Raw genomic sequence first — 13543 nt, forward strand, 5'->3', positions numbered from 1 at the left:
TGTTGCTGCCAAACAGAACGCATTGCGCCTACAGACGCCCTAGCATTTTTTGAAGAAGCTGCTGCGAATGAATAATAATATACTGCCTATTTAAATATTCAAAACTGTGGCATGAATCATAAAATAGTCATCGTCATGAATTATAAATAAAATATTTTCCAGTGAGCGATTCAGAACTTTCAATAGGAACTATTGCAACATTAAGTTTTAAGTTGGGATGAATTATTTTGATAAAGGTGCAAAACAATCATGAAATGTATTAAGCTGTCATCACAAAAGCTTTTCCTTCGTATTTTTACGGAAACGTTTTTACGGAAAGCGTTGACACTGTCTGTACTGATTTGTCACTGCTGAAAGTTAGTTCGTTTCTGTAAAAATACACGAAAATCTTTTGTACTTACTATCTATTGTACTAAGACTTTAGAGCTCATTCAAAAAATAGCATGACGTTCAGGGTTGAACAAAATTAATGTTAATCAATCAACTTCGTACAAAGTAAGTTGTTGTTATCTAATGTACTATTAGGTAACTGTAAGTATTAATATAACAATACCACAAAGTCAATATTGAATACACAAAAAAATATTATTCATATATTAGTCTCATAAGCGTATTGTGTAACGAGGGAGCAAAATGAGATTTCACGGGGAACATCACGTAATTTATATATTATACTTATGTAGATATTATTTAAAACAAAAACGCACTTTCTACTACGTACCATTCAAGTAGGTACGTGTTTTTTTCACTGACGAAATAGTATTTAAATGTTAGATGGTTCCACAATATTTAAGTAGGTTGTTCGTTTCCGTAAAAATACGAACGAAAATCTTTTCGCACTACATATATTTATATCACGGCGGCATACGTTTCCGTAAAAATACGAACGAAAACGAAATTAGTTTGGATTATACACGGCGGGAAATTAATAACCTACTTACTTACCTACATAAAAATAAACGAGGAAACAAGTTGCCGATTGTATCGTCGCCCCGCTTCAAAGTTGGTGGGCATTTTCAAAATTTGGGACACCCCAATTAGCGTAAGTTGTTAACAAAAATTAACTCACTGTCAGTTTTGTGACGATAATTAAGCATGAAATTTCAATAAAAATATTGTTTTTGTGTTAGTTATATTATATAAACTTTAAGCGATAATCTACTTAAATTTTTAGACATATTTTATGCTTAATTGTCGTCACAAAACTGACAATGACAGCGAGTTAATTTTTGTTAACGACTTATGCTAATTGGGGGATCCAAATTTTAAAAATGTTTAGGTAAAACATTTACACATTCTATGTAGACAAATTCGCGGGCAGAAGCTAGTACTTCTACAAACTTACAATTCATTTTATAAGGCCTTTCTCACGAAATTGCCTTGGCCGGCGGCAAGAGCGCTCTATAAAATATCAATGTTTATTCAATGTTAAACCAACACGGAGCTTGGAGAAATTTTAGATGTAGTCTACCTAGTCGGTAGAGTAGAAATAGGCACGTATTAAATATAAAGAAAATGTTAGAAGAGCAATAAACACTATTTATTATTTCATAAAATGTAAAAAGATCGAAATGATTTCATTGTCCTTAAAATTTAAGGTCAGTTTATAAAAGCAGACAACAAAGTTGTGGTTACCTGTCAATAAATTAGATAAGTATTAAAATAATCCGTTTGTAGGTACTCCCAAAGTACATGTATAAGCATGATTAAGGCTCTACAACAACAGCATATTTTGCTGTATCACACAATGCAACCTCGTTGATACATTTAATTAACCAATTCTTGGTTACGTGCCTTGCGCCAGATGCAAGTTTTTTAATAAGTTTTTCCATTTTTTTGAATTCTATGGAATCTTCGTTGTGCACTACGTAATCCACATCCACTGCACGCATTGATTTAACTACAGTGCCACCATATGCAATCCAATGCCTTTCAAAATGAGTTCTCTTCTTCTCAGATATGCTAATAAAATCTGGGTAAAATCCTAAACGTTTATTTTTAAAAACATCTGGCAACGGATTCTTTGGTTGCGTTTGGTACTTGATTGCTTTACTATCTCTATCACTCGTGTTACTTATATCACTTATAGTATCTGATGAACTAGACATGTTTAAATCCTCTTTTTTCTTTACTTTATCCTTCTTTAAAAACGAGTCTATTTTAGGGAGTTTTGACGTTGGACTCTGTTTGATTTTTTTCTTTGGTGGTTCATAAGAATCGTTAGCAGTAGCAGCTAGTTTGTTTAATAGTGAGACATCTGTTTTCTCTTTTGACGTTTTGTATAAATTCTTCAGCTCGTCTAAGTTAGTTGCAGTTTTCCAATCCTTATCGTTCCTTATTTTCGTGACCCTTGGGAACCTTACGGATATTCCGTCGGCGGTGTGAATGTTTGCTTTTGTAAACTCGGTACCTGTAAAAGGAAAATATGAATGAATCTGTATGTTTCCGTCCAGCTCTAGTTTTCGTCCACGACGAAAATTTAGGTTTTGCTTTGTTGCGACACAAATTTCGACTTATAAGACTACTTATTGTCAAAACAATAATTAAGTATAGTAATTACTTTCTACATAAAAAATGATATTTGTCCGTCCAGCCGCTGTGTAAGGTTACCAGATCTCAACGAAGGTGCGGAGTAGGTATTAGGTTCGGCAACGGATTTGACAATTACAGGCGTTCATAGGCTACGGAGAATGCTTAATTACAAAGGGGTCGCCGTATGCTAGTTTGCCACAGACGTAGTAAATAAAAACACGTAATCAATGTGAGAGTAACGTAACACAAATTTTCGCCATACTGCCCATCCATTCAAAATCCTTTGATTAATAATAATAAATATTATAGGACATTCTTACACAGATTGGCTGAGGCCCACGGTAAGCTCAAGAAGGCTTGTGTTGTGGGTACTCAGACAACGATATATATAATATACAGGGTTATTTTTTAGTCACCTTACAAAAAAAAACCCTGAATTCAGTATCGTTAATAGAACCCATTTCAATAAAAAAACATTATTTTTAAGATTTATTATTTTTTTATTTTGATTCCTCATAATTTTTACAAATTACGGACACCCTACACACAGCTGATTCTGGGTTCATTTGAGTTCAGCGGCGGCCGGCGCATGATTGGGTATGACGGGGGTGTGCGCGCGGCGGGGGCGGGGGAGCGCGCGCGCCGCTCGCCGCTTTACAAAAGAAACACCGCCCCTCAGTCTCACGCCGCGCTCTCTTACGGACAGTCGTTTTATGTTTTCCTCGCACGCCAGTGAGCTAACGCGAAACGATGTACTCAAACCGCGAGTTTTATGAAATGGTGAGAGTGTACGCCAGGGCTAATAACAATCTGCGAGCGGCTCGTAGGTTGTACGAGGCAGAGATTCTGCCTGTGTTAAGAAATACCGGTTTGCCTAATGCTCGTCTCCCATGTCTGCAAACAATTTTGTCGGCGAGTCAGAATCTACTGGACCATGGACAGTTTGCAGTGCCTGCGCATGCTCAAGGTCGTGGAGCACCACGTTTAGCTGTGGAAATTGAATTATTTTAGCATTTAATGAAGTGAAAAACGAACATCTTGTTTTAAGGAACATTAGTGGAAATGTCCTAAAACGCGCTAGACTGTGCTTGCAGCAAAATGGACTGCATTTTGAACAATTATTAAAATACAATTAGTGTAAGTGAGTTAAGTGAGGAGAAATGGACTCCATTTGTAAGTACCTAAATCAAACGTCCAATTTTTAAATACGCCTAAGCACATGTCGTTTTTCACTTTATCGACTTCTTCTGTGAATTAATTTGTCTTAAAATGTTAAATGTTTTTTATTGACTATCGACATGGGCTTTGACCTCAGAGGAAAAAATTCTATAGAGAGGACAAGCCGCGCGCGGCCTGGTCGCAGATGTAGGCCCATTGGGCCTACACCGCCGCCAGTTCGCCGTCCGCTGTCATCGAGTGTACACGCGCGCTGTTCACCGACGAAAAACGAGTTTTATCAAAAATGCCGAAGTGTGCAATAATAACTTGCAAACATCGCAGTGACCTGAATAATTTCCAAGCCGATAGGATAACATTTCATAGGTAAATACTATTTATTTCCTTTTATTTCACATAAAACACGAATTCAACGTAATACTCCGAGTTGTACCATGTAACCTTACGTTTGCTTGTGCTTTAAAACGTTCATTATACATTGCGGCTACACAAGGAACATATTGTAAACAGTGTAGTGTTTTGCGCCGCAATGAACGGTGTACAAAACGATTCACTCAGTGAGACGTTTTTCTCGGAAACGAGGCGAGGCGTTCCCGCTATTTATCGTTGTGTGCGTGCGCGATCGCGCTCGCTTATCGTTCGCGTGTACACATACATTGAAATGATGCGCGTGTATTGCGCAATAGGAGCGTCCAGCTACAAGTGTGTGTGGATTAGGTGTGTGCGTGCATTATCTTTACAATTACTGGTGCTTTGTGTGGGTTGCGCAGACCTTGCGACAGGCGTATTCTATACAAATCGCCCGGCATGACCTATCTCCCGAAATCTGTGGCTTTGACGGTCCTAAGCCCGTGAAAGTATGAAGGAAATTTGGAATCGCTGTAAAACCGGCGCGGCTAAGAACAAAAGCTGCCATCTTTGAACCCTGCCGACGCCGCTCAGCTCCCCGCCCACCCGCCTCTCCCCACCCCCTGCGCAAGCGCTGCCACTGGCCGCGCGCGAGTGCCCCGCTCACTCCTCGCCTCCGCCGCTGCCGTCAGTAACTAGGGTGACCAAGTTTTCTACTGTTTTTGTGGAATAATTTGGGTGCAATTTTCTTTTTTTTTATTTGAGATGGGATAAAAATAAAACAAAACGTATATTTCATTTACCTTAGCGATCATTTATACGAAGTTTGTTAACTGACTAAAAAGTAACCCTGTATAAGTATTTATACAGGGTTACTTTTTAGTATAAGTATTTATACAGGGTTACTTTTTAGTCAGTTAACAAACTTCGTATAAATGATCGCTAAGGTAAATGAAATATACGTTTTGTTTTATTTTTATCCCATCTCAAATAAAAAAAAAGAAAATTGCACCCAAATTATTCCACAAAAACAGTAGAAAACTTGGTCACCCTAGTTACTGACGGCAGCGGCGGAGGCGAGGAGTGAGCGGGGCATTCGCGCGCGGCCAGTGGCAGCGCTTGCGCAGGGGTGGGGAGAGGCGGGTGGGCGGGGAGCTGAGCGGCGTCGGCAGGGTTCAAAGATGGCAGCTTTTGTTCTTAGCCGCGCCGGTTTTACAGCGATTCCAAATTTTCCTTCATACTTTCACGGGCTTAGGACCGTCAAAGCCCATGTCGATAGTCAATAAAAAACATTTAACATTTTAAGACAAATTAATTCACAGAAGAAGTCGATAAAGTGAAAAACGACATGTGCTTAGGCGTATTTAAAAATTGGACGTTTGATTTAGGTACTTACAAATGGAGTCCATTTCTCCTCACTTAACTCAACACTAATTGTATTTTAATAATTGTTCAAAATGCAGTCCATTTTGCTGCAAGCACAGTCTAGCGCGTTTTAGGACATTTCCACTAATGTTCCTTAAAACAAGATGTTCGTTTTTCACTTCATTAAATGCTAAAATAATTCAATTTCCACAGCTAAACGTGGTGCTCCACGACCTTGAGCATGCGCAGGCACTGCAAACTGTCCATGGTCCAGTAGATTCTGACTCGCCGACAAAATTGTTTGCAGACATGGGAGACGAGCATTAGGCAAACCGGTATTTCTTAACACAGGCAGAATCTCTGCCTCGTACAACCTACGAGCCGCTCGCAGATTGTTATTAGCCCTGGCGTACACTCTCACCATTTCATAAAACTCGCGGTTTGAGTACATCGTTTCGCGTTAGCTCACTGGCGTGCGAGGAAAACATAAAACGACTGTCCGTAAGAGAGCGCGGCGTGAGACTGAGGGGCGGTGTTTCTTTTGTAAAGCGGCGAGCGGCGCGCGCGCTCCCCCGCCCCCGCCGCGCGCACACCCCCGTCATACCCAATCATGCGCCGGCCGCCGCTGAACTCAAATGAACCCAAAATCAGCTGTGTGTAGGGTGTCCGTAATTTGTAAAAATTATGAGGAATCAAAATAAAAAAATAATAAATCTTAAAAATAATGTTTTTTTATTGAAATGGGTTCTATTAACGATACTGAATTCAGGGTTTTTTTTTGTAAGGTGACTAAAAAATAACCCTGTATACATAGAAAACATCCATGACTCAGGAACAAATATCTGTGCTCATCGCATAAATAAATGCCCTTACCGGGATTCGAACCCGGGACCGCGGCGCAGCAGGCAGGGTCACTACCGACTGCGCCAGACCGGTCGTCGATTATTATTAATATTCTCAATGAATTATTTAGTTATGACATACCAGTAATTTCCCAAACAGGCTGCTCCTTTGGATCTTTAGCTACAAAATCTGGTACTAGTCCCTTATTGCAATCCAACCAGCTCGGTATTTTGTTACTGTCCTGAGAAATCTTCAACATGAGCGGTCCAAGTTCCTTCTGAAGCCTCTCTAGCGTGCTGTCGTCATGGCCGGTGTGGACTTTAGTGACAGTCACCCATTTGTTGCGACGGGTGTCCAAGCAGCCCATAAGGAATACTGACATCATGCCACCTTTCTTGCCAGTTCCTAAAACAATTTCATTTTATTAATTTCATGCTATAATAAATGAAAAAAATCAGGACAGAAAAACAGACTTACATTTAATTTTGTTAACCGCCGTACGACTGTAACCGATGTACGACTTTGTGCCAGTCGCAGTCGAAACTGCGGGACCTTGGGCTCTGGAGGCGAAGGAGTTCATAAGGGATTTGGGCCGGCGGCTAAGGGACAAGGGATGTGACCCTCGGTCCGGATCGTACCTGGTCCAACAGATCTCATTGGCTATTCAGCGTGGTAACGCTGCCGGTGTGATGGGGACATTTGAACCGGGTACGATTCGGGACGGTTTCATTTAGCTTAAAGTTATTATTTTATGTGTGACGAAGCCTGTTGCGGATATCATCATTGGTTTGTTTGACGAAGCATGTTGTTGATTTGGATTTGTGGCCACATGACGAAGCCTGCGTTGCGGATGAATTTTCGCATGGGAGTAGTGTTAAGTACTGTTTTATTTTAAGGTTGGATGTGTTCTTTGTCTTGTTTGTGTTCACGAATAAATGATTTTGAAATTAAAAAAAAAAAAAAAAATTTAATCATAGTTAACCACAAGTTTCCAGTAAAAAATAAAACATGCCACAGTCTGACCAAAAAGAGTAGAAATTAAAAATAGCAACAATGTAGTGTCATCACTTGCAAATCAAGTGTGAGAAAGCGGGACGACACTACGATGTCTAGCATGTGTGCATACAGAATCTAAAAAGACATAAATGGATACTCTATTTTGTTTATTATAACAAGCCTCTAAAAGTCATACCTACCGAACCAAGCTCCTAGTACAACCAGATCGGCAGTATCAGCCATGGCTCCACCAAATAAGTAGTCCTTCTTAACTTTAAGCCAGTGCCTCTTTCCAGGTTCATAAGTAGATTCCAGATCTTTCAGTACTAGCCCCTCCAATCCAAGTTGTAACACCTGAAATTTTTATTTATAACAATATTTATACAAACAAGTGAATTCATTCATTGATGTTTATTATTTTATTAGTTAAAATTGCAGTGTAAAAATGTTTAAAGTACAGGGATTTCAATAAAGTCTAATACTCATGTGAAATGCATGGTTTTTGCATATAATAAGAGCTTCAGTTTAATGCACAATTAATAACAAGTTAAACAGGAAATTATACTCCTATTTTACAAGGCACCAGTGGCGGGGCGTGAAAATTTTCGTTGGTAAAGCTGGAGGAGTTTTTGGAATCTGTTTTGTATGGACTTCTACAGATACTAGAGAATTTTAGGGAACCCGTTGGGAATCGAGTTGTATTGACGCTCCGCCACTGCAAGGCACTTCAAAATTTTAGTACATATAATAAAATATGTCATATACAAACCTCAGCAATCATCTTGGCTAAGTCAGCTGGTTTTTCTATTAATTGCTGCTCTGAAAACATGACATGGTTGGTCACTTCAACCATATTTTCATGTAATATCTGTCTTCGTTTTCTTATCGGCAGATCAATCAGAACTTTTCCATTGTAGTACAGGCAATCAAATACAAACAAACACACTTGAGCATCTTTGAACTCTGATTGTTTATGTATTCCCAATGTACCAAATGGTAGCGGTTTGCCAGTGTTCACATCTACCATTAAAACTTCTGCATCTAATATCAAATCTACTCCTTTTGGAAATGCTTGAGGAAGGTAATCTTTAAAATGACTGACTTTGTGCGGCATCACTGGCTTCAAAGCTCTAGAAAAATATTTAAATTCATTGTCTTTTTTATGTACTTGCACTCTCTCTCCGTCATATTTAATTTCAGAGAACATTCCATTTGGGCATTTTTTCATAGCCATTTCAATTGATTTACATGCTTCAGCAAGCATAGGTAATACTGGAGTCATCAGAGTGAGCTTAGCACTGACTCCCTTTTGTATGACATCTTTATGTTTGATTCCACTGCTTTCTGAAAGAATTCTGTCTATTACCATGCCAAGGTCTCTTGAGGTTTGGAATACATTATAAGCATCTGGATGGACACCCTCCAAAATATGTTTCGGCCCAGCATTAATACGCAAATCTCCTTTGATTAGGCGTATAATCATTTTAAGGTCATCTGAAGTACATTTCTTTACAATTTTCTTGAAGTGATATATCTGTTCATCTTCTTTGGTTAATTTTGAAAGCCCTTCAAGAAATTCTTCCACATCTTGCATAGACAAAGTACTTTCAGTGCTTGGTTGGAATTTTTTAGACTTTGTAAAGAAGTGAGTAATAGTATCGGCCACATCTCCATTTTCCAAATGTGTTAACATATCATCCTGATCAGTATGGAATATTCTAGAAAATAATTTAACAAGTTGTTTGCTCTTTAAATTGTAAACCCGCTTAGTGACTTGCGGCAATAACAGTTTACACCACAAAGCGAGATCACCTTTAAATGTGTTCCCGTCTGAACCTTTTCTAAAATAATTATTTACAACTGCAGTTTTTTCAGTATATGCGTCAACCCTAGCTATTTTTTTGCACATCTGAGCGAACTGAGAAAAGTTATCATCTTCTTTCTTAATGTCTGACTGTTTTTCCAAGTCTTTAGAAGTACTTGTACTTGCGACATCTTGTTTTGGCATTGACTCATTTTTTAAAACCTTTGCTGTGTATTTACCGCTATTTTTCTCAGCATACACTTTCTCCATTTCGTTAATTTTTTTAAGGATGTATTCTTGATCTTCCTTGCTCATAGCAGCCCAATTGCCTATATCATCGATAGAATCTATTCGTTTTGTGGTAGGCCGCTGTTTTATCAAGGCATTCATTAGACAGTCGACGTGATGCCATGATTTCATTTGTTGATTTTCTCCATAAGGGCTAGCGACTATTTTCGCCATGCGAATTTCTCCACTGGGACAGTTTCCTTTACAACCCTTACACGATGCTCGGCCGCCTTTTGCACGATCTACGTAGAATGGCGTAAAGTCAGCCATGATTTGTATATTTAAAATGTATTTTATAAACTTTGCTTTATACGTGCCGATAATTTATTAATACGATTGTATTGTATTAATAGTAAACAACAATGTCCCATAAAGGCATAAATAAATAACTACACTGACTGGTCCGAACTCGCTTGGGCCCGAAGATGACATGATCATGACAAGCTGACAACCATGTGACAATGACAACCAAACCTGACATTGACACAAGCGTCCTACGTTCCAATTCGCGCAAATATAGCGCATGCGTTGTAGTTACACGTGCCCAGTCAGTGTATTTGGTTTTTGGTGTGTAATTTAGGGATGTGCAGTTTTCGTGTTTATAAGATATCGATTTACTTAATAGGAATCAATCAATAAATCTATTGATTGATTAATCAATAGCGTTACTGAATTATGTAATTCAAGCACATACTAGTAGGTATTAATATTAATCTATTTAACATACTAGTAGGTATTAATATTAATCTATTTAACCTCCTGAGTCCTGTGTTTTTCCAACGTTGGTAGTCATAACTGCCGAATGTACTGTACCAAGTACAAACTAAGAATAGTGCTTAAGACCGAGACAAACAATTGTTGATTTTAGGCATTTTTTAAAGTGATATATATTTTTTTATATTTTTTATGGTATGTTTATTGTGTATAGCAACAGTCTAACGAGAAAATTATTGAAAATATTTTGTCCTCCTGTGAGTACATTAGGCCTATACAAAGTATAATGAAAACAACATAAAAGTTTGAAAATTGTATATTAGTATCAAAAATAAATCACATTTTTCCTCTAAACAACATTTAAGTAAAAAACATTATTGAATTACAACATAAACAGTCTTCTTCTCTTGAAACAATTATAAAAGTCTTCTATCAACTCTTAATAAAACAGTAACAATGTACCAAAATTACACAATTAAAAACAGTAACAATGTATCAAAATCACGAACATACTTATATATTACCATTTGAATTATCTAAGTTGCAATATCTGTTGTTCATTGAAGGCTGAAAAAAAAAACATTCGTATTATAGACCTAACGTACAACCACAAGAATAAATTCTAAACAGTTATTTATGTAGCAAACGCCTAACGTACGACGTCAAGTACAAAATATTTTGACTGATCATAAACCAACTTAAGCATACAGTTTTCGTTAAAATTTTGTTTAATCTACAATATTCACAATTTGTATATACTAATTAATATAAAAAACAAAAGAAATAACAAGAGATTACTTTAATATAAACAGATTAACTTACCTCGTGCCGCCCGGCGACCCGACCGTGTGGCCATCTTGCGAAAAAGTGACACTAACACTGACAGTTGACAGTTACCTGGGCAACATGGCGAATCGACCATAGAGTAGAGAAACAGAATGTCCGTGTCAGTGTTGCCGTTGTAAAAAAACTACCCGGTAAATGGGGAAACAAAATTTTGTACTTTGGTAAGTACATTAGGCCTTTACTTCATGTATGTCGTTGAAATGTCAGGCCTTAACTGCTATACTTAATTTGTACTTGTACAAGTACGTGGGGACTCAGGAGGTTAACATACCTATTATAGACAACTTATGACAAAATATTTGTGTATAGGTACTTTTAGTGAAACATATCCATTATACCCAACTTGCTGAACTTGCCCTTGTACGATTGCTGTAATCAGAGGCTGCACACTGTTAATAATCAGAGGTCAAACAAGCTACATCTTTATTAAAGAAAACCATTTTATCTCTAACTAAGAAATCATTTTTATAATATCAAGTTATGTACAGTATTTTTTAATAAAATACTGCAGTTCATACCTAATACTTAAAAAAATCCAGTTCTTTTCTTGTAGACTTAGGTACCTACCAAATTTTTATGATATTTAAGTCGTCTAAAGTCAGCAAATGAAATATTATATATTCCACTTTTTTATATATTGCTTGACGATAGGTTTGTTTTGTTTCAGCTTCATCCTGCCATCAAGAGTTCAGCAGCGATGTCACGAAGCATGGCACCTTCACTTCTCCTCACTACCCGTCTCCATACCCTCCAAATACTCATTGCCATTATGAGTTTTTTGGACGTGGAAAGGAGCGCGTTAGATTAATATTTCAAGATTTTTATTTGCATAAGTCTGCTGACGGTTCTTTAGAGTAAGTATAAATTAACAATTCCCCTAATTGTATAAAATATTAAAAGTCCGCTGTGAATTTGGTTTCCTGTATAAATGTAATCACAATTTCGCTCTTCCATGAAAAACAAATAACAGCAGTACTTACCTCATGTCAATTGATATTTATTTATTTTATTTATTAAGGTCTGCCAACAGCGGAACATAGCGGATATTGAACGTTATTTTAAACAAAACAGTTGACGCAGTTCTAAAATGAGAATAATAAATATTAATTTTGTACAGAAAGGCAATATTACATTATTTTGTGAATGTTCGCAATGAGCCTTCGAAGGTGTCGATTTCCTTTTATTTGACGAAAAAAGAAAATATTCATTGTACAAACGATTAAAAAAAAGGTCTGTCAAATTTTTTTTAAATTTGTTAACGATCCCTTTATTTCTAATTCCAGCTGTACGAACATGGATTCCTTACAAGCCTTCGTCTACGTTGATGGGCGCCTGGAGAAAGTGGAGACATTTTGTGGGACAGATCTGCCCACGCCTATTATGTCTAATGGACCAAAACTTATGTTGGAGTTCAGGGGGACTCACTCTTCTAGATATTCAAGAGGATTTAAGATTTCCTATTCATTTGTAGAAAGTAAGTTATTATGCTACTACTTAATATTCATGCTTGCGTTTGTAAGTTGATTACTCCAAGCTAAGAAAAAACTTAGGTATACATGTACCTAATAATATAGAATATACACGTATAATTATGTCGTATATTAACCATTTTGATTTTAAATAAAAATTTTGGTGTACATTGTACAGGCTTATAGTCAAAGCAAAATCACTGAAGGAGGCCAAACGCATCTCCATGCATGCCGTTCTGGATTTACCATGACTTTATGTAATTACTGTAATTAGGCAATGTTAGAGAAGAAACGTCTAAAAAATATTAGAGGAGTCTGAGTATTTGGAAGGTCCCAATTGGTAAAAATGTTCCACATGTGTCCACCAAACAACCGTATCATATGTGCACGATTATGGCTCTCTAGTACTCTCTCCCGATGAGCCTGATATGCTTTTAAATCAAAATAAATGATTCAGGGTCATGGCAGCAGTATAACTAACTACATTGATATGAATTATAACTACATTGATATTTCAACAGCATCTTTACCATTGATTTCAGATTTCGGTATAAGTACAGGAAGACAGTTGCAGGAATTCCCCTGCGCCTTCGTATACAACAGCAGCGAGTCACGCAATGGCACGTTTGCCTCGCCCAATTCGCCAGGCCCGTATCCTCGAGACACAGAGTGTACTTACTTTTTCCATGGCGGAGACACAGAAAAGGTGCATCTACATTTCACGAACTTTGATGTTGAGGGAGTGCTCCCGTAAGTATTGAAATTGTATAAGTAAATTATTTTTCTACTCCCGTACTGTTATTCGTGACTTACAAGGTCGTGCATAGAACTTTAAAACCCTACATAAAAGATGTCAGGACAAGTCTACCTAGTCTATACCCTGAAAACATTTAGTAGCAGTAGCACGATATAGCTGTTACAGTTGGTTTAGGCGTATAATGTCCCACTCGCAAAACGTCTCTTGGTCCCTTTCGCAAAAGGTCCCTTTTATAAAATGTCCCATTGCCAAAACGGCCCTTCTGCAAAATATCCCGTTCTCAAAATGTCCCTTTATATAAATTACGTCCCTTTCGCAGAAAGTCCCTTTCACGAAATAACCCGATCGCAACACGTCCCTTTCGCAAAATGTCCCGTAAAAAATGGCTCGTACCAATGAGTTTTT

General features: G+C 37.6%; 2 protein-coding genes across 2 annotated transcripts in view; one reads left to right on the forward strand and one right to left on the reverse strand.

Annotated features, from left to right (window-relative positions):
- Positions 1–13543, forward strand: part of LOC125238021 (suppressor of lurcher protein 1-like) — a 421475-nt gene that overhangs the window by 396956 nt on the left and 10976 nt on the right. The window contains exons 11-13 of the mRNA XM_048145304.1: positions 11580–11766; positions 12196–12386; positions 12924–13131. Coding sequence (XP_048001261.1) covers positions 11580–11766; positions 12196–12386; positions 12924–13131 — 586 coding nt within the window. The remainder of the gene's footprint in view (positions 1–11579; positions 11767–12195; positions 12387–12923; positions 13132–13543) is intronic.
- LOC125238015 (DNA ligase 3) lies at positions 1525–9720 on the reverse strand. Its single transcript, XM_048145298.1, has 4 exons — positions 8030–9720; positions 7461–7614; positions 6406–6669; positions 1525–2410 (listed from the first exon to the last, which is right to left on the reverse strand). The coding sequence occupies exons 1-4, from the start codon at positions 9620–9622 to the stop codon at positions 1707–1709; spliced, it is 2715 nt and encodes a 904-aa protein (XP_048001255.1). The 5' UTR covers positions 9623–9720; the 3' UTR covers positions 1525–1706.

Source organism: Leguminivora glycinivorella, chromosome 2, assembly GCF_023078275.1.
Source record: "Leguminivora glycinivorella isolate SPB_JAAS2020 chromosome 2, LegGlyc_1.1, whole genome shotgun sequence".
NCBI classification, from domain to species: Eukaryota; Metazoa; Arthropoda; class Insecta; order Lepidoptera; family Tortricidae; genus Leguminivora; species Leguminivora glycinivorella.